The 24,846-nt window shown below is 51.3% G+C and overlaps 1 protein-coding gene across 2 annotated transcripts in view; it reads right to left on the bottom strand.

Annotated features, from left to right (window-relative positions):
* The window catches only part of TMEM154 (transmembrane protein 154), a 44,345-nt gene that overhangs the window by 2,353 nt on the left and 17,146 nt on the right, over window positions 1–24,846 (bottom strand). For both annotated transcript variants that reach the window (XM_062199486.1, XM_062199487.1), the window contains exons 2-7: window positions 24,420–24,677; window positions 24,294–24,332; window positions 16,681–16,708; window positions 15,377–15,462; window positions 12,921–12,978; window positions 33–1,158 (exon numbers count right to left, since the gene is read on the bottom strand). In XM_062199486.1, the coding sequence (XP_062055470.1) occupies window positions 1,143–1,158; window positions 12,921–12,978; window positions 15,377–15,462; window positions 16,681–16,708; window positions 24,294–24,332; window positions 24,420–24,677 (485 nt within the window). In that variant the 3' untranslated portion in view covers window positions 33–1,142. The remainder of the gene's footprint in view (window positions 1–32; window positions 1,159–12,920; window positions 12,979–15,376; window positions 15,463–16,680; window positions 16,709–24,293; window positions 24,333–24,419; window positions 24,678–24,846) is intronic.

Raw genomic sequence — 24,846 nt, 5'->3', positions numbered from 1 at the left:
ACAGATGACCCCCCTCCTCCACCCACACACACACCTGCACATACTCCCTATGTGTAACAGGTGACCCCCCTCCATCCACACACACACCTGCACATACTCCCTATGTATAACAGATGACCCCCTCTTCCACCCACACACACACCTGCACATACTCCCTATGTGTAACAGGTGACCCCCCTCCATCCACACACACACCTGCACATACTCCCTATGTATAACAGATGACCCCCTCTTCCATCCACACACACACCTGCACATACTCCCTATGTATAACAGATGACCCCCCTCCTCCACCCACACACACACCTGCACATATTCCCTTTCTACCTATCATATGCAAGGAAAGGGTGGCGAAACCAGAATGAGCTTTGGGGAAGCAATACAATGGAGGTGATCCTAGCTGAGAAGGAAAACGCTTGTTCTTTCACTGAAGACATCTAATGCCTCCGAGAAGTTGGAAGGGTAGCAGGACCCGGCACAGTCAGGGTCTCTAAGTCACCTTGGCACACTTCCTCACCACTGGGACTGCTCTCCTGTATCTTCATGGCAGATAGGGACGAGCTGACCCACCCCAGGGATGGTGTGCACATTGAAACGCTTGCTTTGCTTGCCATCTTTCCCATGATAGAACTCTCTAGAGAAAAGTCCCTGCTCCGTGTCGTTGATCTGCCAGAGAAGCTGATCATCGGAAGAAATGACCCAGAGCAAGGCAGGTAGGAAGGTGAGCCAGAAGGAAACCATAGATGAACCCAGCCTCCTGATCTAAACCCGAAGGGATGGAGCAGACAGGCACTGAGGACGTGGGGAGTGTGGCCAGGGCAAGCACAGTCAGCTAGGAGTTGGCTCTGGGCAGGGAACGCCCGTTGACCACAAGTGAGCGCATCACGCGGCTCCTCCAGCCTCGGAGGCAGCAGTGGACGGCAGCCAGGTCTTTTCCCGGAGCTCTTCAGCAGCACGTTCTCCCAAGTACAGGCCAGGCCATCCCTGGGAAGAGTGGGTGTCGGAAGAACACAGCGAAAGGCTCTCGTCGTGTCTACGCCGATTTGCAATTAATTCGATCCGTAGCCTCCTCATCCTCCATCGGCAGGCCTGGCGGGTTCCCTCAGGGCTGCTTCTCTCGGAAAACGGAGCCCCCTTCCGTTTCAGGGTTCACTGTCGCTGTAGAAGAAACAGAACAACAGCCTACTTCCAAGAACCCACCGGGAGGGGGGGAGGTGGTCGCTCCACGGTCAAGGTGACTCAGGAGAGAATCAGCAGGCCCCCACCTGCAACTTCTGACCCAAAGGTCAGTTAGAGTTTTGCATTTGATCCCCAAGGAGGAAATCCATGGGAGCCCAGGTGTAACCCCCCGACCCGGCGCACTGAGGCTCATCTCCCCCTCCACCCCCAGTGCTGATGTGGCGAGAAGCAGGTGGAGTGGAGAGCTCCCCCTTTAATTAAATCTAATCCCACTCTCTCTGAATAGACGCCAAGCAGCCTTTGCATTGTTTTCCCTTGTGTTATTTTCCCCCAAGAGTGTGTGGTGCTGGCAGGTTTTAAATCCCCTGTTTTCTTCATACCCACATAGGACCTGGGGGTGCCTTCCTAGTGTCATTTAGAATTCAATCCTCAGGTGTCTTGGGGTGTGAGCAGACATAAATTACGGACATGGTGTTTGCACATGATGGTGTTTGCACATGACCGGGCTGTTGGCTAATTCGTGCTTTTGTTTCTAACTTGGCTATCTTAGCGAAATATCTGGCTGCGCAGGTTCCCGCCCCCACCCCCACCCCGGCCGTGGGCCCATAGCTCCGCCCTTTTTTCCTGTCTCCTGGAAAGCAGGCTGCACTTGCCTTCCTCCCACTTCTGACTTCTGTGCCCCCCTGATGCAAACTCCAGCATGTCTCTCTCTGAAGTGGCCTCTTGGCCCAGGCTGGGGCTTGCACAGTGATCAGCCACAGAGGTGGGGCGCCCTCCACTCGTGCGTGGGGGCACCATGCAGCGCGTAAGTGTTCCTTCCAGCCCCCTCCATGCCTTCCCAGTCGGTGAAGGGCTGTGCACCGGTACAGAGGACTTTGAAGCAACCCAGACAGACAGACGTGGAGACAGACAGATGGACTGATCTGCAGACAGATGTGTTCACACAAGGGGAATGGAGATGAGTGTAGCCGTGGGTCTGTGGGAAGAAGCTCAGATCAGGAGGGGTGAACAATAGGAAAGGAAGGGGAGGGAAGAACCTGACTTGAGACGGGGAAGGGAGGGAAAGCCAATCCCTAGAGCAAACGGAAACCGGGGGCAGGTGTCTGAGGCAATGCTTAAGATGCAGCTTGGGATGCCTGCAACCCTATGAGAGGGTCTGGGTTCGAGTCCCAGCTGCGTTCCCAAATCCAGCTTCCCGCTAATGTGCACCTTGCTTGCGAGTCAGTGTGATGGTCAAGTACTTGGGCCCCTGCTACTCTTGTGGGAGACCTGGGTGGAATTTCTGGCTCCTGGCTTCAGCCTAGCTGGGCTCCACCTGCCTTGGGCATGTGAGGAGTGAACCAGCAGATGGGAGCGTGCGCTCTCTCTCTCTCTTTCAAAATAAATAAAATAAGAAAATAAAAGTTCTTTTTGAAGTGGAAATTAAGCAATGTTTGTACCTGCAGAGTGGACGGTCACCATTCCCTTCCCTTCCGTAGCCCTGGCCGACTCGGCCACGGGGCCAGGAGATGGCCTTCGTCGGGAACAGTGCCCTAAACAGCTGGGCATTCTAAGACCTAGGAGTGCAGCGCGCAGGCCACAGGTCTGCTGCGCGTCCCCCTTCTGCGGCCTTCCCTTGAAACCCCAGCCGCTTCTGCAGAGGCCCGTGAAGCTGCACAGCAGTGGGCAGAGCTCCCTTCTCTCCTCCGCACAGATGAGTGTCCGGCTGTTGTAACCAGAGTGATTTTTAAGACGAACGATTATAACACCAGCCCATAGTCATCGCTGAAAAACTAGAAAATCCAAACAGGCAGGGCAAAACTTCCGGGAATCTCACTGCAGCTAACGCTCTGGGATTTAATTTCCCTAAAGGCAGATGGTCCTGTAATCTGCTGCTCTGGGGGTCATCCACATGTCAGTATCTCTGTCTCCGAATAAACGTGCAATATTGGGGCTGGCGTTGTGGTGTAGCGGGTAGAGCCGCCCACTGTGCCGGCATCTCATACGGGCACCGGTTTGAGTCCTGGCTGCTCCACTTCCGATTCAGCTCTCTGCTATGGCCTGGGAAAGCAGTGGAAGATGGCCCAAGTGCTTGGGCCCCAGCACCCACGTGGGAGACCCGGAAGAAGCTCCTGACTCCTGGCTTCGGATCAGTGCAGCTCCATTCATGGCAGCCAATTGGGGAGTGAACCAGCGGATGGAAGACCTCTCTCTCTCTCTCTCTCTCTCTCTCTCTCTCTCTGCCTCTCCTCTCTGTGTGTAACTCTTTCAAATAAATAAATTTTTAAAAAATAAGTGTACAATATGTATTAGTTGCTACATAGCACCCCATTGTCTCATTAGATTAAAAAAACTTGGGGCCTGGTGTTGTGGCACAGGAGGTTAACCCACTGCCTGCGATGCTGGCAGCCTCGTGACTGCCAGTCCAAGCCCCAGCTGCTCCTTTCCTGATCCCGCTTGCTGCTAATGCTCCTGGAAAAGCAGCGGGAGATGATGCAAGTGCCTGGGCCCCTGCACCCATGCCAAGTCCTTGGGGCGTCTTCTGCTGCCTTCCCAGCATGCACATCAGAGGAAACTGCATAGGAAGTGGAGCAGCCAGGACTCAAAGCAGGTTCTCCAGTATGGAGTGCAGGCATCCCGACAGGTCTGCAGCACTGAGCCAAAGGCCTGCCCCTTCCTGGGCTTTTGCTTTTCTTATTTACTTTTTTTTTTTTTAGATTTCTTCATTTTATTTGAAAGGCACAGTTACAGAGAGAGGCAGAAACAGAGAGAGATCTTTTACCTGCCGGTTCACCCCCTGGATGGCCACAGCCACCAGGGCCAGGCCAGGAGCTTCATCCGGGTCTGCCATGTGGGTGGCAGGGGCCCAGGCACTGGGGCCATCCTCTGCTGCTTTACCCAGGCCATTAGCAGGGAGCTGGATCGGAGCGGCTGGGACACGAACCCGTGGCCATATTGAGTGCAGGTGTTGCAGGCGGCAGCTTGACCTGCTATGCCACACTGCTGGCCCATTTTATTTCCTTTTTGAGTACTAAGAAGAATAAATATTTTGAAGGTTTAGTTGATAGTGTCAATGTCTTCTCTTGCTGAATTGCATCCTGACCATGGCTGCTCATATTTAAAATGAGGCCATGATCTTTGTCTTGGATACTATGAATAATCATTCTTTGTTCATCATACGGAGTGAAAAAAGCTTCCCACTGGTGTGTCATTTTCCCTCTACTATTATTCATTATGCTTTCTGAAGTACACAAGTGCTGAGTTTTTTATGTAATTGAATATGGCATCCCATATGGGCACCAGTTCAAGTCCTGGCTGCTCCACTTCCCATCCAGCTCTTTGTTATGGCTGGGAAAGCAGTGGAAGATGGCCCAAGTCCTTGGACCCCTGCACCCACGCGGGAGACCCACAAGAAACTCCTGGCTCCTGGCTTCAGATCAGCACAGCTCTGGCCATTGTGGCCAAATGGGGAGTGAACCAGCCGATGGAAGACCTCTTTCTCTCCATGTAACTCTTTCAAGTAAATAAATAAATCTAAAAAAAAAACCAAACAAACAAAAAAAACAACAAACCGAAAAAGAAAATGATGACTTTTACACTGGGGAGTCTTTCCTGCAGGAGCACACCATGCCTCTCCCTTTGTTCAAATGTTTATGTCCCTCAATAAGAATCTGAACATTTTCATCTGATAGGGTCCTGTGCATTTGTAGGGTTAAGCTGATCTCAGCTTAGCTCCCATTCTGCACTGCTTTTAATGATAGATTCGTGTTGGTACGTGCTGACAAGCAGCCTTTTTAGCATAATAGATAAGAGCAGGGGTCAGACGGCCAGATTCTGAATCAGAGCTCAGGCACTTCCTGGCTGTGGGGTGTTAGGAAAGCTAGCCATTCATTCAAGCCTCGGTTTCCTCGCCGTAGGAGAGACAGCAGACCCCCGTGGGGGAGTCCAACTTTCCCTGGTGGCCTGGTCAGCCTGCAGACTTCCCTGTCCCCTGTGTCCCCTGCTGTTTTCGAAGCTGTTGATCATCTCTGCGAAATGATCAGATAAGCCCAGAAGCTTTAACTTTGGCAAATCCTGGAATTCCCTGTTAAAAATACCTTGGCAAACGGCCACAGAACTGCAGCGAGCGAACAAGAAGTGGTTCCGCTGTCAAGCTTCGTGGTGGCTGGCCTCCGCGTTAACGCCCGCGGTTTTCACCACTTCTCTCTGAGCCACCGACAGGAATCAGTAATTTCCCCAGGAATGTTCTACAGCTATGTTAAGCACGTGGAACACCTTTCCCCAAGGCCTGCATGCTAACAGGCTGACAAACTGAAAACGAGTGGAATTGATGAAACAAGCATCACCCTGCTACTATCTTTAAGGAGGCATCTAATTGGTGAGCTGTGCGCTTAGTGAGGACAGAGGCGACCCCAACTTCTGTCGTGGCATGACCAGCCACTCCTCCTGTCTGTCTCGTATGACCTCAGCCACTACGCCTTCTCTCCAGGGGATGACAATAAATCTGCCCAGAGCCTTGCTCCTGTGAGGACGCTCTCTTAACTCGGTTTTGGGTGAGTGCAGAGGTTCAGCTCAGAACAAACTCATGGAACAATTAGAATGGAACAATTAGGCTGCCTTTCTTACTATCCACACGAGGGAGGTCGGAGGTCCCTTCCTCCCGCAACAGGGCTGGCCTTGGGGGTTGGGGGGACAGGAATGCAGAGGCCACGCGTTGAGCAAATGAGACAGCCCAGCCTAGGACTAATTCAAGACACACAGATCACGCTCATGGCACAGATGTCATCCAGGCCACTGTTCAAACAACACGCTGGGTTTTTAGGTTTTGTACATCTTTCCTTACCACGTGCACATCCACACACAGTCACAACTACGCACACACAAACCATGCGCACACCTGCATTTTAGCAATGTTACTTGAGGCTAAGGGGGAGAAGGCGTTGGCCCTTTTGGGAAATGTTTTCATAAGTTGTTATCTGACAGTTAGAACTGCTTGCCAAGTTTTCATTTGGTATTAAGTTATTGACAGTAAGTGATCTGGGAAGCCTGACGTGTTTCCTTGTTTCTCTGTTCTCTTCAAGATGCGAAACTGGCTCTATTCTGGAGACTGTCCAGGATGTTCAGTTTGATCTTTAGAGCTTATGAAAGGGATGGCTGGGGTCGGCGCTGTGGTGTAGCAGGTAAAGCTGCAGCCTACAGTGCCAGCATCCCATATGGGTGCCGGTTCGAGTCCTGGCTGCTCCACTCCCAATCCAGCTCTCTGCTGTGGCCTGGGAAAGCAGTGGAAGATGGCTGATTTGAAGTACATTGGAAGTGACTTTTAAGAGGCTAGAAAGGGTGCTCGCTTCGGCAGCACATACATATACTAAGGGACTACAAAGGAAGAGAGCAAAGAGACTCATGAGGATTGACTGCAAGTAGTCGTGGAGACGGGCTTGACAGACCCCTCCAAAAAAGCCCACCAAGAAAATCACTGTTGTCTGAGGACTGATAGTTGGGTCTCGGCTCTGAGTGCTCTGACAAGGGACACAGCACGCGCCAGGTTCCTCCACACGTCAGCTGGTGCCGGCTGCCCTTCCTGCGGCTGTATGTCTTTCATTTATATTAAAATGTCTCTCTTATGTTAACTAACTAATGAAAGACAATGAAACTGCAGTATTAATGGCCGGTGCCTCGGCTCATTAGGCTAATCTTCCGCCTTGCGGCGCCGGCACACCAGGTTCTAGTACTGGTCAGGGTGCCGGATTCTGTCCCAGTTGCCCCTCTTCCAGGCCAGCTCTCTGCTGTGGCCCGGGAGTGCAGTGGAGGATGGCCCAAGTGCTTGGGCCCTGCACCCGCATGGGAGACCAGGAGAAGCACCTGGCTCCTGCCTTCGGATCAGCGCAGTACGCCGGCCGCAGCGCACTGGCCGCGGCAGCCATTGGAGAGTGAACCAACGGCAAAAGGAAGACCTTTCTCTCTGTCTCTCTGTCTCACTGTCCACTCTGCCTGTCAAAAAAAAAAAAAAAAAAAAGGAAAGAAAAGAAACTGCAGTACTAAAAGAAACTCTTTTCTATGTGGCATAGCGGGTAAAGCTGCTGCCTGCAGTGCTGGCATCCCATACAGGCACTGGTTCAAGACCCGGCTACTCCACTTCAGATCCAGCTCTCTGCTAATGGCCTGGGAAAGCAGTAGAAAGTCCTTGGGTTCCTGCACCCATGTGGGAGACCTGGAAGAAGCTCCTGGCTCCTGGCTTCAGATCAGCTCAGCTCCGGCCGTTGCAGCCATCTGGGGAGTGAACCAGCAGATAGAAGACTTTCTCTCTCTCTCTCTCTCTCTCTCTCTGTCTCTGTCTCTGCCTCTCTGTAACTCTGCCTTCCAAATAAATAAATTAATTTTTAAAAAAAGAAACTCTTTTCTAGATGGTGCTTTCTCAGAAACCCGCTCTGCAAACCTGATCATCACTTAGCCCCTCCGAACCCCAGACCTAGAGGCATTAGTAGTTCTTAAGTAGCTTCGTGACACCGTGCAGACGGCACTTAGACATGTGAGGTGCTCAATCTATAGCTTCTGAAAAATGCCATTGACAATTGTACTTTCTCAGAAGAAAAACAAAAGGAAGAGAAGATGCAGGAAGAAATTCCCAAAATTCCCTATTAAATGGACACATTTAATATTCCTGAGAAATATTAAAGTGGCCCATTTTCATAATGTCATTGAGCTCAGAAACATAGAACTAACCATCAGAATTACTGTAAGAATAGATACACAGTTACCCCCTCAGACTTAATTTCTTTTTCTTTTTGTTGTTGCTTTAAGACTTATTTATTTATTTGAAAGGCAGATTGATGGAAAGTGAGAGAGAGAGAGAGAGAGAGAGAGGGTCTTCCACCTGCTGGGTCCCTCCTCAAATGATTTCAGTAGGCCACGGTTGGGCCAGGTTGAAGCCAGGAGCCTGGAACTCCATCCGGGTCTCCTGCATGAGTGACAGGAGCCCCAGCACTTGAGCCATCACCTCTTCCCTCCCAGGTGTGCACTCACAGGGAGCTGGATGGCAAATGGAATAGCCAGGACGCAAACCAGCACTCTGATGTGGGATGCGAGCACCCTAAGTGGCAGCTTAACTGGCTGCACCACAACCTGTCCCCTTATTTCATTTCTTAGGTAAGGGTTCCCAGGCACCTGGGATATCGAGAATGCCATGTGAGTATCTTATTACTGTCACCACTGTGCTGTCAACCTTGGAAGTCCACTGGGATACACTCGAGCTCTTTCCCTACTCCTTCCTAGTGTGGTTCTTCAACATAAAGTCAGCTCACTGGTCAACAGGGACAAAGAGAAAGAACTTTGTTATTGGAATTTTTCCAGTGTCTCTGGTTCTCTCTCCAAGTATGCAGGAGGCTTTCTGAGAACTATAAATGCCTCCGGAAGGGGGAGAGTCTGGCTGGGCCCTTTCTCTCTCTCTCTCTCTCTTTTAAAGATTCATTTATTTATTTGAAAGGCAGAGAGGGAGAGAGAGACAGAGAGAGAGAGAGAGAGAGAGAAAGGTCTTCCATCCGCTGGTTCACTCCCCAGATGGCCACAATGGCCACAGCTGGGTTGATCCAAAGCCAGGAGCTAGGAGCAGCTTCCTGGTCTCCCACGTGGGTGCAGGGGTCCAAGGACTTGGGCCATCTTTTACTGCTTTCCCAGGCCATAGCAGAGAGCTGGATCGGAAGTGGAGCAGCTGGGACTCAAACCGGCACCCATATGGAATGCCGGCACTGCATGCAGCAGCTTTGCCCTTTATGCCACAGTGCCGGCCCCACCTTTCTCCTTTTGCCACTATACAATGGCTCTGTGGAGGGCCCGTGAGGGTGAGGTGCATGGTGGTAGTGCATTTTCCATAGGGAAATGTAACTACAATAAAGCCACCCAGATGGAGCAGGCTAGGGGCTGTCACCACGGGCCAGCAGCGCTCACCCATGTGGGCCTCAGACTTCTCCTCCCGTGCAGGTGGACCCCATCCCCTCGTGCAATGCCACACACAGCAGGTATGAAGTTCAGAAAACAAGAACAGACAACTCTCCCTTCCCCAACAACTCCTGTGTTGTCTTTTCCTATTGATTTTTTTTAAAGCATGAGAATCATACTGTAAATTTCCCATGGCATTTGTATTGTCCTTCGTAAATTCCTGGAGCAAAGTTTAGATTCCACAGCTCAAGAATGAGGAGGGGACAAGCGCTGGCCAATGGGGAAGATGGGGGAAGGGCAGGTGGGGAGGGGGCGGCGGGCGTGGCACGCAGTGTGGCGCACGGTAAGCACTGGGATGGCGCCTTTTGCCCAGAAGCACCGCACACGTAAGAGATGACTGAGCGCCCACCCCACTCAGGAATGGCGTTGCAGGCACAGGGGAAGCGGGACGTGGGTGGAGTCCAGATGCCTTAGGGGTCTCCCTGTAAGCCCTATCCTCAGGACTCTTTATTTTCTGCGATGTTCAGCGCACCTGTCATTGCTGACAGCACAGAGGAAGGGTGACTCAGAGGCAAATGTCACCAGGGGAGCTTGGGGCCACATGACGTGCTCAGTGTAGGCTTACTGATCGCAGCCAGTGAACCACGCTGGTGGGGGCTGCTGATAGTGACGGAGGGGGCGGGCTGCGCCTGTGTGAGGGCAGATGCTGTGCCGGATCTCTGGACTTTCTGCTCTGAAATCATCACCTTCACAAACACGGCCAGTGTGGAGAGGGCGCAGAGCTCCTGCCACAGCCTGGTTCATCTGCATGGTGCTTGGGAAGTGCTGCAGGGGCTGCGCTCTCCCCGTGCTCTGGCGACACTAGAAGGGCTCGGGTCCTTATTTCCATTTCTCAAGAAGAAGAAACAGAAGCCCGGAGCTAAAGCGAACTTGGCTCAGTCTAAACAGTGTGCAAGCCAGGTCTTAGGACGGTGATCTGATTCCCAGTGACCAACCCATTTTTCACCTGCATCTCTCTTCTTCTAATTTTTTTTAAAATTTCTTTTCATTTGTATTTTTTGAAAAGCAGACACACAAAGAGAAGACAGACAGATCTCTCATCCATTGGTTCAGTCCCCAAACGCTTCAACAGCCAGGGCAGGGGCAGACAGAAGCCAGGAGCTTGGAACTCCATCTGGGTCTCCCAGGTTGGTGGTAAGGATCCAAGTATTTGAGCCACCACCTGCTGTCTCCCAGGGTGTGCATTAGCAGGAAGTGGGAATCAGAAGCAGAGCCAGGACTTGACCCAGGTGCTCTGATGTGGGATGCAGGCGTCCCAAGCAGCATCTTAGCTGCTACACCCAGGGTCCACCCTTCCACCTGTCTCTCTAATGAGCCACGGGCTTTTAGGGAAAAAAAAACCTATTTCTGTCCTGGATGAGAAATTCAAAGTAAATGTTTTACCGATTATCGATGTAATGAAGCCATGAGGAGAAACAAATAGAAATGAAATGATGACAGGCAAGGACTATGCACTCGAATGTCCCTTCAAAGATGGCAGATGGATGGAGACCTGGCTGACATCACCGGCCCAAATGGACCTGCCGGCCACAAAGGACAGCTCAGAGTCTTAAAGGAGACCACGCAAATTGCCAATTTCACACGATTGGTAGGTCCAAAAAGAAATCACCATGGAAACCAGTGGCACAAGTACTCCCCTCACCCTACCTCATCCCTGAGCCTGGGCCTTCCTGGCCCCAAAGACGGTGAGCCTCTGTTCAACCGTTTTAATTCATTAATAATTACAATAATGCTAACCAATATTTATTGAGAGCTTCATTTGCACTTTTCGTGGTTTTTCGTGAACTTCGGGGGTGGGCGTGTAGCCCAGCAGTGAAGATGTCTACGCCCCGTATCGGAGTGCCTCAGTCCAGTTCCTGGCTCCGGCCCCCGACGCCAGCTTCCTACTGACGCCAATCCAGGGAGGCAGCAGGTGACGGTTTCCTGGCACCCACCTGGGAAATTCTGCACTGAGTTCTTGGCTCTGACCATTGAGGGCATTTCTGGGGTCAAGCAGCAGATGGGAGATGGCTCCTTGTCTGACTCTCTCCATCTCTCTGCCTCTTAAATCACTTTTTTTTTTTAATGTTTAAATTAGTTTTGCCTTGCAATAGCATAATGCTTGCTGAAGAAGTCAGAAGGTGACTGCGGCACATAGACCTGGGCTTGCCCTCTTGGTTCCAGAGGCCGGTGTGGCTTCACAGAGCGGGATCAGGGTGAAGTCCTGCCTGACAGCCTGTGAGTTCAGACAGCTGCAGGCCCACAGGTACTCCCTGTAGAAGCAGTAGTTTAGCATCACACAGCTCTCCAAACAGGTTTAGGTTTTCTGCCTTACAGACAGAAATGACTGTCAACTTCTTTCAAAGACCACCTTCTCATTGTCCCCCAAATCTGACGTTTAATGTTTTACCACCATACTTTTCTAGAATGTTTTTTAAAAATATTAACTAATTAGCTTTCATCTAGTTTAAAGGCTGGGGAGGAGGGGGAAGAATCTTCCATCCATCTGCTGGTTCACTCCCCAGATGCCCACAACAACCAAGACTGGGCCAGGCTGAAGCCAGCATCCAAGAACTCCACCTGGGTCACCCCCATAGGTAGCAGGGACCCAACTATTGGTTCACCACCTGCTGCCCTCCAGTGCGCATCAGCAGGAAGCTAGATTGGAAACGGAGCAATCAGGCCTTGAACCAGGCACTCCAGTATGGGATACAGGCGTTCTAAGCAACAGCTTAAGCTCCTGCACCACAACACTGGCCCCTCTGTAAAGTTAAGTTTCTTCCAGGTTGCCAATGAATGTAAAGAGAGAGCAAGGGCAGGTATTTAAAAACCCCTGACCTTCACATGAGATGGGTGTCCATCAGTGACACAGTAACAAGATGCGGTAGAAGAAGCTGAGCCCTACCTTGGACAGTGTGAATGGCTCATCAGGAAACACAGTGATGGGGAAAACACTCCCCTTCAGTGTCGTCTGTCACATTGCCTCTGGCATCTTCGCTCCACATGCTGGTTAATGTTGGGAACCGCATTTAAGTGGAATGCAACATTTTCTGAACAAGGGATGAATCTTAAGGCACACACACCCAGCGAAGTGGCATTGACTCAAGTCTACAGAAAGAGGTAGCTCTGGCCTCAGTGCTGGGGTCTGCCTGGGGAGGACCACGGTGCTCGGATGCGGAGAGAGACACAGGATGTGAATTCTTGGAACAGAACAGGGGGGTGATGCAGAAAGGGTTTGCCTTTGCTGATTGCTCGATGAGGTAGCAATCATCTTCCCACGTGACACTCTGGCCCCGGGGGACTGCCCCATGGCGTGGGACTCACTCTGGAAGCTAAAGATGACGGACACGAGACCTCAGTAACTTGGTGTCCCCAAGATCACAGTCCCAGTATGCCCAGCAAGGTCTCAGAGCTGCCCAGTCTCACATCCTGGCCAGGCCCTTCTCTTAGAGAAAGCACACCCAGACATGCTAGCTTCTGTCCTCACAAAAGCCCCAGCGCGCTAAAATGTTCTGTCTAGCAGAGCCACCTAGTGGTAGCAGGGAGCATTTATTTTCGAATTTGCATTTAATTTCTCTCCTATAAGAATCCAATCCCGATGAGCTGGGGTTTTGTTTCTTTTTCAAATTTTCCATACTTCACTCTTCCTTTTCTCCACACCACACACACTTACAGCCTATGAACTGTCACACAGAACCGCACAGAGAAGGCAAGAGAGATGCCTCCACTCTGGTTTCCAATACCCCGCCCAATGCACACGTGCTGGGATCCATGGTCGAAAGGAGAAATACCTTGGGCTGTGGTTTGATTCCTTTTCTTCCTTCAGAGTGGGTAAACATTCATGGTCGGCTAGGACAGAAGGAAAGCAAACTCATTGTTAGTCATTGGAATTCTCTCTCCTAGCCGCAAAACTGGCACAGGTGAGACTCGCATTTCCCCGATCCCTGCAAAAAACGGCCTCCCTGAGGGAGGTCCAGGGTTTCACACTGAATGCTGGCAAGGCCCTGGAGCCGGGAAAAGCAGCATAACACAGGGGTGCGCTCCTGCCCTGCCCCGGAAAGCGTGCCCTTGGCGTTGCTCTAAAAGGTAGATCCGTCATCTTTCGGAATATATGCTGCAACCAAACGGCTCCACCCGAGGTCCTGATGTGTGCGGATAGTGACTGCAGTCAGACCACACAACAGGAAGGGAGCAGGGGCAGGGGGAATGGGGGGCGGGTGGCGGGAGCAGCCCACCTTCCCAAAGTCAGCAGACACCTCAGTCTGCGACACCTCCAGCGACTTTCAAGGAACTAGGAAATCCACCCGATCTATCACCTGCGTGTCAAAGTAACTGCTTCAGCTGTCAAGTGGGAGTGGCTGTCTGCACATTATTTATTTGTTTATTTGAGAGACAGAAGGAGAGCTGGTTCGGCTCCCCAAATGCCCAGGGCTAGGGCTGGGCTGGGAACTCCATCCAGGTCCCCCATGGGGTTAGGTGGCAAGAACCTATTTACTTGAGCCATTACCATTGGCAGCCATGGTCTAGATTAGCAGGAAGCTGGAGTCAGGCACCAGAGCCGAGACTCAAACCCTGGTGCCCCCCTGTGGAGCAGACTGACCCCTAGGCTAAACACCCAGTGCTTACACATGGCTTTTGCCCCCTTTCTAGGTTTAGTGAGAGTGACAGGATCCCGACTTCTGATACAGAGAATCTCAGCACAAAGAGAAATACAGCAAAATAGATGAAGAGATTGTGTTTGGGCGGTGGATTCTTTTCTTCTTTCTACTATTTTTTTTTTTTTGCATTTTCCAAATTCTACTACCTACATGTTATAGCTAAAAACAATAAATGGAAACTACTTGAAGATCTTTCTCAGAGATCTACCCCATCCTCCTTCTTCCCAAGATATGAAAAACTGTTGGAAATTGTGTTAGTTGAGTGACTCTCATCTTTCGGAAAGTTCATCCTGATAAGCCTCTGGTACAGTAATTCTAGTAACAGACTTTAGCATTTAAGAACTCCATTGCAGGCCTGGCACTGTGGCACAGCAGGGAAAGCCGCTGCCGTTGATGCCAGCATCCCATAGCAGAGCTCCAGTTTCTGTCTTTGGCTGCTCCGCTTCCAATCCAGCTCCCTGCTAATGGCCTAGGAAGATGGCCTAAGTGCTTGGCCCCCAACTAGGAGACCCGGATGAAGCTCCTGGATCCTGGCTTCTTATGGCCATTTGGGGAGTGAACCAGAGGATGGAAGGCCTCTCTCTCTCTCTCTCTCTCTCTCTCTCTCCCCTCTCTCCCTCTTTCTCAACTCTGCCTCTCAAATAAATAAATAAATCTTTAAAAAAATAAAATTAAATGCAAGTGATATTATATAAATAGATTTTAACAATTTAAGCTGAGCATTAAAATAATTTATTGACTTTTAAAGGAATAAAAAAGAAAAAAAAAGTAGTCATTGAAAACACAAATCGCTGATATATCTACAATGACTGCCAGATACCAATTGGAAATCGTTTTAATACCAACTTATGTTATCCCTGTCCAGTAGAACTTTCTCTGTCCAGTAGAACTTTCTATAGGATGAAAATATACTAATCTTAAATTCGTATTTATTTTCATTTTATGTGAAAGGCAGAGGGACAGACAGACAGCTTCCATGTGCTAGTTCACTTTCCAACTGTCTACAAAGGCCAGGGATGAGCCAGTTCAGAGCCAGGAACCTGGAACTCAATCTGGTTCTCCCACATGGGCAGCAAGACCCCAAGAATTTGAGCCATCACCTGCTACTTCCCAGGGCGAGCCTTAGAAAGCTGGGATCACAGGCAGAGCCAAGACTCAAACCCAGACACTCTGACACGGGATATGGGCATCGCAAGGGGCATAGGCCTGTCCCAGTGATGGAAATGTAGACTCCCACTATCCCCACTGCAGCCATGGCTACTGTGTCCTCCACCTGTGGCTACTACAACTCAATATTAATTAATTTCAATAGTCACATGGGGCTGGTATCTGTTACACTGGGCAGCACAGATCTGCATAAACTATATTTGATAAGGTTTTATAAACATGCACAGAAATTCAAACAAGGGGCGTCAGCTGATGCCATGATTGCAGTGAGGATCTAAGGGTGGTCTGAGCCTAGTTTACTATCTGCACGCACAAGATCTAATGTGGGGACAGGCTCCGCTCCGCCGGGGGCATTAAGTACACAGTGTTGCAGCCTTCTATGACAACAGAGGAAAGAAAAACACCCACAGCTCACCACCTACCATTTCTATTCATGCTGATCATCCACTTATCAAGCTCTTCCATTTCTATTTCCATCACAGAGGGTGTGTCCTCTTCAAAAATGGGGCTGGGGAGAGACAGCAAAGGGCTCGCTGAAAGAACTGGGCGGGGGAGGGTGTTGGGTTTCCTGTGGGGACAGCAGTGACCGTGGACTCTGGGGAAGACGCACTTGGCTCAGAGCCTGACACTCCAGGGCAGCCTGTGTGTGTGTGTGTGTGTTTGTGCTTGAGCTCTATGGGATACAAAGCAAACACTAAAACAAACCCACCTCTGACAGTGACCCCAAAACGGGGGGCCCCATAGGCCCTGTGAGTGGGCCTGGAAGGGGTCCCAGGGGACCGCTGCCTCCCAAGAGCAAAGTCAACTCCGTGAGGCTTGCACCTGGGCTCCTGTGGGCGTTGCTACATTTAGCCTTTGAGCTTGCTGAATTTCACTTCTCCTTCCTGGGGGGTGGGGATGGGGGCAGGATGGGGCGGGGTGGGAGGTGGGGTCAGTGGCCCAGGTCCAAGCCACAGTCAAAGGGCTGCTCTGCTCCTGTCGCCCGGTTCCCAGGCTTTGCCTACGCAGAGAAGTGGGGCTGTCCCCTTCAGAAATCCACGTGCGCGCTTGCCAGGGCTCAGAGCATACTTGCAAACAGAAGCCCCGGTGAGGGGAGGAAGGACCACTTTCTCCAAATGTCAGGTGGTGTGGCTGTCACATGGCATCACACTGGTGGAGGAAGCGAGCCATGATTCTAAATGGGGGGAGGGGTGCAGTGGTGTGGGGGGGAGGATGAGTCACTGAACCAGAAAGCTCTTGGCTCCTGGGTAGTCTCTCTCTCTCTCTCTCTCCCCCCGCCCCACCTCTACCTCTCCCTCCATCTCCCCCTCCCCTTCTCTCCCAGCCCCCCCCCCCCTTTTCCTGCCCTCCACCCATTCCTCCGTGTCCCCTCCTTTCTCTCTCCACTCGGAGGTTCTGGAAGTACGGCTCTTCCCTGGCGGTCACCTTTCCCATCCGAATAACTGAGCCGGCGCCCTGGACTGGCAGCCGGGGTCGGGGCGTAACTACCTGGGGTCTGGGAGTTGGTAGCAGCCAGAAAAGACTGTTGGGAACAGGACAACGAAATGAAGCAGCTGGGCCCCCTCTCCTCTGCTCCATGCTTCCCCAGGGACAGGACCTGGGACCTGGGGCACATCTGCCCTTAGGCCGCGGGGGCAGGAGGGCCCTCGCGAGGTGTCCACAAGATCAGCTCCCCAGAGTCTTGTCCACAGCGGGCTGGGCATGGAAGCAGAGGGGTAGCACTCACACTTTCATGTTTTCACCTCCCAGTCCACCTAGAAGGGAACAAGACAGAGGCCCTGTTAGCTTTGTTCACCTGTCACGACTTTTCATTTCAACCATAACTCAACACCGAACATGAGATCTCCAAGTAAATTGCATTTAAAATTTGATTTGTATCTGTCTACCTGTTGATTGCTTTGGGAGGCAGCCAGCCAGCTCCCATGCACTTCTTCACTCCCCAGTGCCCATGGCTACCCCGCAACTTGAGCCATCGCTGCTGCTCCCCAGGGCCAGCATGAGCGGGAAGCTGGAGTCGGGAGCCAGAGCCGGGCATTGGATGCAGCTACTCTGATACGGGACACGGGCGTCCGGCCGGGACTTCATGGCCGCACCTCTGCCCGCCAGTGTTTCCCGTCCCTCGGGGCTGGTGGTCTGAGGGCGCTCAGGTCAGCTCACAGCTCATCCCCCTGAGCTTCTGACAGCCCCGTAGAGCGCAAAGCAGCGGTGAGGGAAAGCAGGCGAGAGTTAAACAAAGGGGCCTTGCTCCGGGGCCTCCGTTCAGCATGACGCTGCTTCAGCTCCTGCTGATGCCACACCTGAACACCACCACCCCATCCCGCCATCCTGGAGTCGGATGTGGGCTGCTCCGTCCAGGGCTCCCCCTGGGGCTCTCCTTCCCCCTGCTCTGGGCAATGGCTGCTCCCTCCCAGCCTCCAGGTCTGAGCTTAGCCACTCTTTGCTCAGGAGGCCCCTCCCTGCCTCCTGCTAGAGCCAGCCCACCCTAGCTAAGGTTCCCAGCCCCGCCTCTCGCCTGCATCTGTCAGAGTGGTGCCACAATGACCCATCAATCAGGCTGTCTGCATTATTCCTTTTCCATAAAAAAAAAAAAAGATTCATTTATTTGAAAGAGCTACTGGGAGAAAAGGAGAAAGAGAGAGTGAGAGAGAAAGAGATCTTCCACCCGCTGGTTCACTCTACAAATGGCTGGGCTGGGCCAGACCAAAGCCAGGAGCCAGGAACGACATCAGGGTCTCTCACGTGGGTGCAGGGGTCCAAGGACGCGGGCCATCTTTTGCTGTTTTCCGAGGCGCATTGCTGGACCGGAAGTGGGGCCGCTGGGTCTCAAGCCGGCACCCATAAGGGGTGCTGGCATTGCAAGCAGCGGCTTTATCTGCCTCACCATGCCGCCGGCCCTTGCATTATTTTATCTCTCTCTCTCACTAGAACGGAACCCCCAAAGGGCACAGATCATGTCTATTATACCCAGGGTGGCAGCACCCTAGATCCAATCCCAGTGGCAAAGTACTTTGGCAAACACCTCGTAAATACAAGGGTACTTCAGAAAGTTCACAGGAAAATAGGACGGAAAGACAAATTTATTTTGGTGCTAAAAATTAAAATCCATGCATAGTTTTTTTTTCTTCATAGGATGCATTTTTCATGAGCTTTTAAAAGACCCCCTGTATTTCCTGAATAACTGAACAGGTCGTCGTGTCGATTACTGGAGTTAACTCATACTGATGTTTTGGTCTCAACATCACCATCAACATTATCATTACAGTGACTCTCCCAACAAGCCCAGTGAGGGACCACCGCCTGCAGGCCCCTCCACTGAGCTCCCCGCAGCCCAGAGCCCCTTGCAATTTCCTGTGGTTGGCCAGCTTGACTGGCACCACCGACCCAGGAGCACCGGGCAGAGGCAAGCTTCATGCCATCATTGCTTGCCTTGGAGGACTCTGGGTATGTCTGTGCCCCGCCCCCGGCTCCAAGCAGAAAGCTTCCTGCAGGGGCCCGATGCCTCAGAAAATTAGAATGGGGGAAGGGAGAGGACCTTACAGCTCTTGTATGTGTATTTCTAATCGAAAAAGTACAGGCTCTCTCCTTAAGGGAGCAGACTATAAATACAGCGCCCACACAGTCCATCCTCCCGAGGGTGAAGAGCCCTGGTGCCTCGCTGCCTCCTCCTTCCTCTCCCTTGTGCCCTGCGTAATGACCCCCTTGTGAGCAAGTAGCTCACAGCCCCGCTGCTATGGGCACAGATTTATCTTTATAATCTGGGTTGCCCGCAGGCTTCGCAGCGAGCAGAAGGCAGCCCTCACGCAGATGATGGGAAGGTTTAAAACCCACGACAAAAGCACACAAAGCGAAGCGCCTGTAATCAGTGCTAAGACAGCAAAAAGCCTTCCACGGCCTCATCTCCCCTGCTCCACGGCCATTACCCGCGGCCCAGCCGCCATGGCAACAGAAACACACTGGGGAGAGCACAGAGCTGAGGATTAGAGAGGAGGGAGACCAATTACAGGTCGGCTGTCAGGCCCTGCCCGCCCTACTCGGCCTGGCCTCTCTATGAATAGCCAACTGCTCCATGGGCCCCATGCACACTTCCCCGGCATCCTTTCCTTCCACGGCCCCCACCCACTTGGTCCTCCGCCCGCAGTTTCTGCGTGGCAGCCGCTGAGCTTGACCGGACCCCACTGCGTGGCCTCTCTGTGCACCTGCCGGTGGGAATGCTGGGGTGGGGAGGGGCTCTGGGTTCCCGAGGCCCTGACTTCCTCTGCACTGAGCGAGGGAGATCTCCCAGGAAGAGCCACAGAGAGGTTAAAGCAGTGGCTCCCTGCCAGCCCTTTTGCCTGCAGCTTTCCCGCAGAGACCCTGTGCAGGAGGCACTTAACACATGTTAAATAGCGACAACCGCAAATGTAGTGCCTGGAGGCCCACGAAGAAGGATCTGCAACATTAATTGATTACCCTGCTGCTTCCCTTCCCCTGGTCAGCTTGTGGTGCAGTGGTTAGGATGCTGTTTGGGGTACCCACCTTCTACAGTGGAGTTCCTGGGCTCCACACCTCAGACTCAGCTCCCTGCTAATGTGCACCCTGGGAGGCAACAGGTGATGGCTCAAGTTTTGGGGGCCCTGCCACCTACATGGGAGACGTGGATGGGGTTCTTGGCCCCTGGTTTTGGCCTGGTCCAGCTCTGACTGTTGTGGGCATTTGGGGAGTGAACCAGCAGATGGAAGATGGCTCTCTCTTTCTCTCTCTCCATTTTTCAAATAAAATGAAAATAAATAGTTTAAGGTTGGCTTTAAATTACAATGAGAAGATAAAAAAAAAAAACAACAAACAACTGAAAAAAAAAAAAAAAGAGTAAGTAAACCAAATGCCCCTGTGTTGGGGGTCGGGGAAGGCAATTTCTATCAGCCACAGGTCTGTCGGAAGTTTTGGCCAGTCCTCCCCAGTTGTCAAGTTCAGACCTATTTCCTGTTGTAGAACAGAGAGGGCTCTCTTCACGGGGAAGTGAAACCACGTCTCTTTCTAACTCTCCAAGGGGCACTGTGTGTGCAGGTACCCATACCCTCCCACAAAGCTCCCACATGCCCTCCCTTCCAGAACCTTCCAAGTAAAATGCTGCGGTGGCTTTATGTTTGCCCAAAAAGGAAATTACATTTCAATCTAATTCTTGTTAATTCCAATACTCTGCTCTTATTGTCTCGCGCTATCCTGTCAAAGCTGAATGGATGGGCTTGGGTGGACACTGGCTCAGAACCTTTCAGCACCCAGTCTGTCTGAACAGATATTTCAAACAGTGACTAGTAAAAAAAAATTCAGAAGAAGATTTCCTTAGCAAAAAAAAAAAAATATATATTTTTTTGGACAGGCAGAGTGGACAGTGAGAGAGAGAGACAGAGAGAGAGGTCTTCCTTTTCCATTGGTTCACCCCGCAATGGCCGCTGCAGCCGGTGCACTGCGTTGATCCGAAGCCAGGAGCCAGGTGCTTCTCCTGGTCTCCCATGCGGGTGCAGGGCCCAAGCACTTGGGCCATCCTCCACTGCACTCCCAGGCGCTGGGGTAGAACCGGGACTAGAACCTGGGGTGCCAGTGCCGCAGGTGAAGGATTAGCCTATTGAGCCGCGGCGCCGGCCTAGCAAAAACTTTTGTAACAGTTATTTTGAAATTCTTTTCCTATGTAGTGTTTTCTCCAAATGAGGCATATTTTAACTAAGAACCGCGCATCTATTTGTAGTAGGGATAATATGCAGACTTGGTTTTTACCAAGAGTAGGTTTTCTTTAACACACATCCTACAGGAGATGTGGACTTCAAGGCTAAGACATCTGCATCTCGTATCGAAGAACCTGGGTTTGAGTCTGGCTCCTGCCAACGCAGATCCTGGGAGGCGGCAGTGATGACTCAAGAGATTGGGTTCCTGCCGGCGCCGTGGCTTAACAGGCTAATCCTCCGCCTTGCGGCGCCGGCACACCGGGTTCTAGTCCCAGTCGGGGTGCCAAATTCTATCCCGGTTGCCCTTCTTCCAGGCCAGCTCTCTGCTGTGGCCCAGGAGTGCAGCGGAGGATGGCCCAAGTGCTTGGGCCCTGCACCCGCATGGGAGACCAGGAGAAGCACCTGTCTCCTGGCTTCGGATCAGCGCCATGAGCCAGCCGCAGCGGCCATTGGAGGGTGAATGAACGGCAAAAAGGAAGACGCTTCTCTCTGTCTCTCTCTCTCACTATCCACTCTGCCTGCCCAAAAAAAAAAAAAAAAAAAAAAGAAAGAAAGAAAGAAAGAAAGAAAGAAAGAAATTGGGTTCCTGCCACCACATGGAATACCTGAATTGCATGTCTGGCTTCTGGCTTCGGCCCTAGCCGTTGTGGGCATCTGGAGAGTGAACCAGTGGATGTTGCTTTCTCTCTCTGTACATCTCCCTCTCTCTCTGATTCTCTGCTTCTCAAATGCACATTTTAAAAATCCTAGTCTTCTTCATTAACTCATTCATGCTACAAACATGTACGGAGCAGCTCATGCAGGTTGGGTTGAAAGTCACTTAGCACTTATAATGTGCCAGGCAATCCATTTAATTCTTACAACTCTGGGGGAAGATATTGAATTTACTGATCTACAGATGGAACTGGGTGAAGGTCACAGACAAGCAAGTGTCAAAGCCAACCACAGTTTGAACTGTCAGCCCCAATACCACGCTGTCAAACCAGACAAATGAGACCAGTTCTTGTTTCTTAGACTCCCTAACACAGCAGGAAAGAAAGATAGAAAAAGAAAAGAAAAACAAGGGGCTGATGCTGTGTGGTGCAGTGGGTTCAGGCGCTGCTTGCAACCCTGGCATCCCATACCTGGGTGCCAATTCGAGTCCCGGCTGTTCCACTTCTGATCCAGCTCCCTACTAATGCGCTTGGGAAGGCAGTGGAAGATGGCCCAAGTGCTTGTGCCCCTGTTGCCCATGTGGGAGACCTGGGTGGTGTTCCCGGCTCCTGGTTTCAGCCTGATCCAGCCTCGGCTGTTGTGGCCATTTGGGGAATGAACCAGCAGGTGGAAGATCTCTCTGTATCTGTCTTCCCTCCCTCTCTCTGCAACTCTGCCTTTCAAATGAACAAATTAAAAGAAAAGACAAACCATCAACTTGGGAAAATGTGAAGACTGAACAGCAGGTGTCAGAATTTGCTTTGGGGGCACGGAAGTGATGACTAGTTTTGCCTGGAGAGGGGTTCCAAGGCTTCCTACAAACTTTAGAGCTGGACACTGCAGAACAGGGTGGAAGTTTGCCATGCTGACAAAAAGAGAATTCCAGGCAGAAACATGAGTACCAGCCAGCCACAGAGGCATTCTGAGAGTGACACCATGCTCTGGGAGCCTCTGGCATGGCGCCAGTGTAGGGTGCAGGTGCACAGCTCAGGCTTAGACTGCTTCTCTCTTGTGAATGATCTTGAACCCAGAGACTTCCACACGGAGCTCACTGAAAACTTGACTTTTGGATGTGAAGTCTAAGAGGGTCACCATCCAACTGGGCACCTCCAAACATCCCCATCCCTTGCTCCCTTAGGTAAGGCAAGTTGGGGCTGGGGTAGGGGGAGCTATGGTTTGGAGCAGGGAATTCTTATTTTCCCAGAAATTAAAAAAAATGGTAGGGGGGCAGCGCTGTAGCATAGTGGGTAAAGCTGCCACCTGCAGTGCTGACATCCTATATGGGTGCCAATTTGAGTCCCGGCATCCTATATGGGCGCCAATTCGAGTCTTGGTTGCTCCAGCTCTCTGCTGTGGGCTGGGAAAGCAGTGGAAGATGGCCCAAGTACTTGGGCCCCTACATCCACATGGGAGACCCAGAAGAAGCTCCTGGCTCCTGGCTTCCGATCAGTGCAACTCTGGCCATTGGAGCTAACTAGGGAATGAACCAGCAGATGGAAGACCTCTCTCTCTCTCTCTCTCTCTCTCTCTCTGCCTCCTCTTTGTAATTCTGCCTTTCAATAAATAAATAAATCTTTTTTTTTTTTTTAAATGGGGATTACTTGCTAAGGAGCTGCCACATGACCGCTGTGACTAGGTGACCTGGAATCTCAGGTGTGGACAATCCTGCATTTCCTAGTCCCTTGGTATCTATTCTATCAGCTCAGTCAGGAAAGGAAATACTCTAGTGCTTCTCCCCTGGATCACATAGGTCTCATGTGCTGGTACAAGGATAGTGAGCCAGGTACTCAGGCCAAGGGCATGATCTCAAAACCATGGTGCCTTTAGTGAGCTTTGCATACTAGGACAAATATGTATCTTATCAGAGGCGTCCTTATGTCCTGAGTAAGTTTTGGGATGAATGACTATAAAAGCTTCCACGTGCAAATTAATCAGAGGTAATCTGCCCAGCCCCGTCTGCTGGAGACCTAGAATTGTGCTGAAAGCTAGCGTTGGATGCTTCTGGAATAACTGAAGATGGTCTCAGAGAGTGTCCCTGACCTTGGGGACCTCCTGTCAGATGGGCTTCAGGCTGACTGATGTCTGCAATCTGCAGCAAGTTAGGAATTTCATCACAAAAGGATAGCTTCACCGAGAACAATGCTTTATCTGACTCAGATTATCCAAAATCAAATAGGGATGCGAGGTGGGGGACAAAACAATATCTGTGATGGACGTGTAGCTGGAAGGACCCGCACCTGTGTGAGGACCTCTGGGGCCCCTGACTTTCCATCCCTAACCCCAGTATGACCCACAGCTTCATCAGCTTGGCCCTGCCAGTGATGGGAAACATCACACCGGCCAAGAGGCCATGATCATATAGGACACGCAGCTGGACCAGGTACAAAGATGGTAGCAGTATGTTGTAAATCACAGTTTAGGCTGAAAACATCTCTCTTTTTTTAACTTTAAAGAAAGGAATAGGGGATTATTAACCTCTGGAAAACCTCATTGAAACAACTCATTCATTGCTTACTATTTTATGTAGTCCTTGTTGTTTAACTCTTTTTAAAAATTTTTATGGTTTTCATTTTATTTGAAATGCAGAAAGTGAGAGGGAGAGAGTCAGACAGACAGAGATCTTCCAGCTACTGGTTGACTCCTAAAATGCCAACAAGAGCCAGGGCTGGGGCACGCCAAGGCCAGGAGCTGGGAATTCACGGACTCTCCCACATGGCTGGCAGGGACCCAACCACTTAATCCATCACCTGCCGCCTCTCAGGGTTTGCATTAGCCGGAAGCTGGAACCAGCAGTGGAACTGGGGCTCAAACTAAAACACTTTGACAAGGGAGGTGGGTGTCCCAAGCCGAGTCTTCACCACTGTGCCAAACATTTGCCTTGTTGTGTAACTCAGTTCCTTCTCCCACCCCATCCCCAACTCTAAGCAGGTGCTACGGTGATACTCACACGTCTGTAAAACATCCTGAGATCCTTGGCTAGAAGGCTCTGGGTGGAAGAATAAAGTTTTGTGTTACTGCTTGTTCATTAACACATGAGCAAGTGTCTGGAAATGGGTAGACGACAAATATTTACCTTGTTTAGCTCTTTTTCTTTTATAGGCTACCACAAGGGATACCACTAACAAAAGTAGGAGGGCCAACAAAACCAGTGGGATCAAGACCATGAAAATAAGATCTAACTGATTTTCATCCTCAGCCACGTGGGTCAGATTCCTATCTGTGGTTAGGGATTCCGTGGTCGCCGCGTCAAAGGTGGTAGGAACAGCCTCTTCCGTTGTTCCTCTGTCTTCCCAGGCCATGTCTCCCGACTGCTCGGATTCCTCACGATCAGCTGTGGGAAGACACACAAAACTGAGATGGCCATGGAGATGAAGCCGGGGTGGTTATGTCTTCAGTAGTTTTCACAATAGTCCTAGGTACACTCAGTCATCAACTCGATCCACTGTACCTGGCGTTCAGCTCCCTGGGACAGGGAGTATTGATTTACCATGAATGGGGCT

Source organism: Lepus europaeus, chromosome 8, assembly GCF_033115175.1.
Source record: "Lepus europaeus isolate LE1 chromosome 8, mLepTim1.pri, whole genome shotgun sequence".
In the NCBI taxonomy this organism is placed as follows: domain Eukaryota; kingdom Metazoa; phylum Chordata; class Mammalia; order Lagomorpha; family Leporidae; genus Lepus; species Lepus europaeus.
The sequence above is the reverse complement of the archived record's forward strand: the minus strand, read 5'-3'. Positions and strand labels throughout refer to the sequence as shown.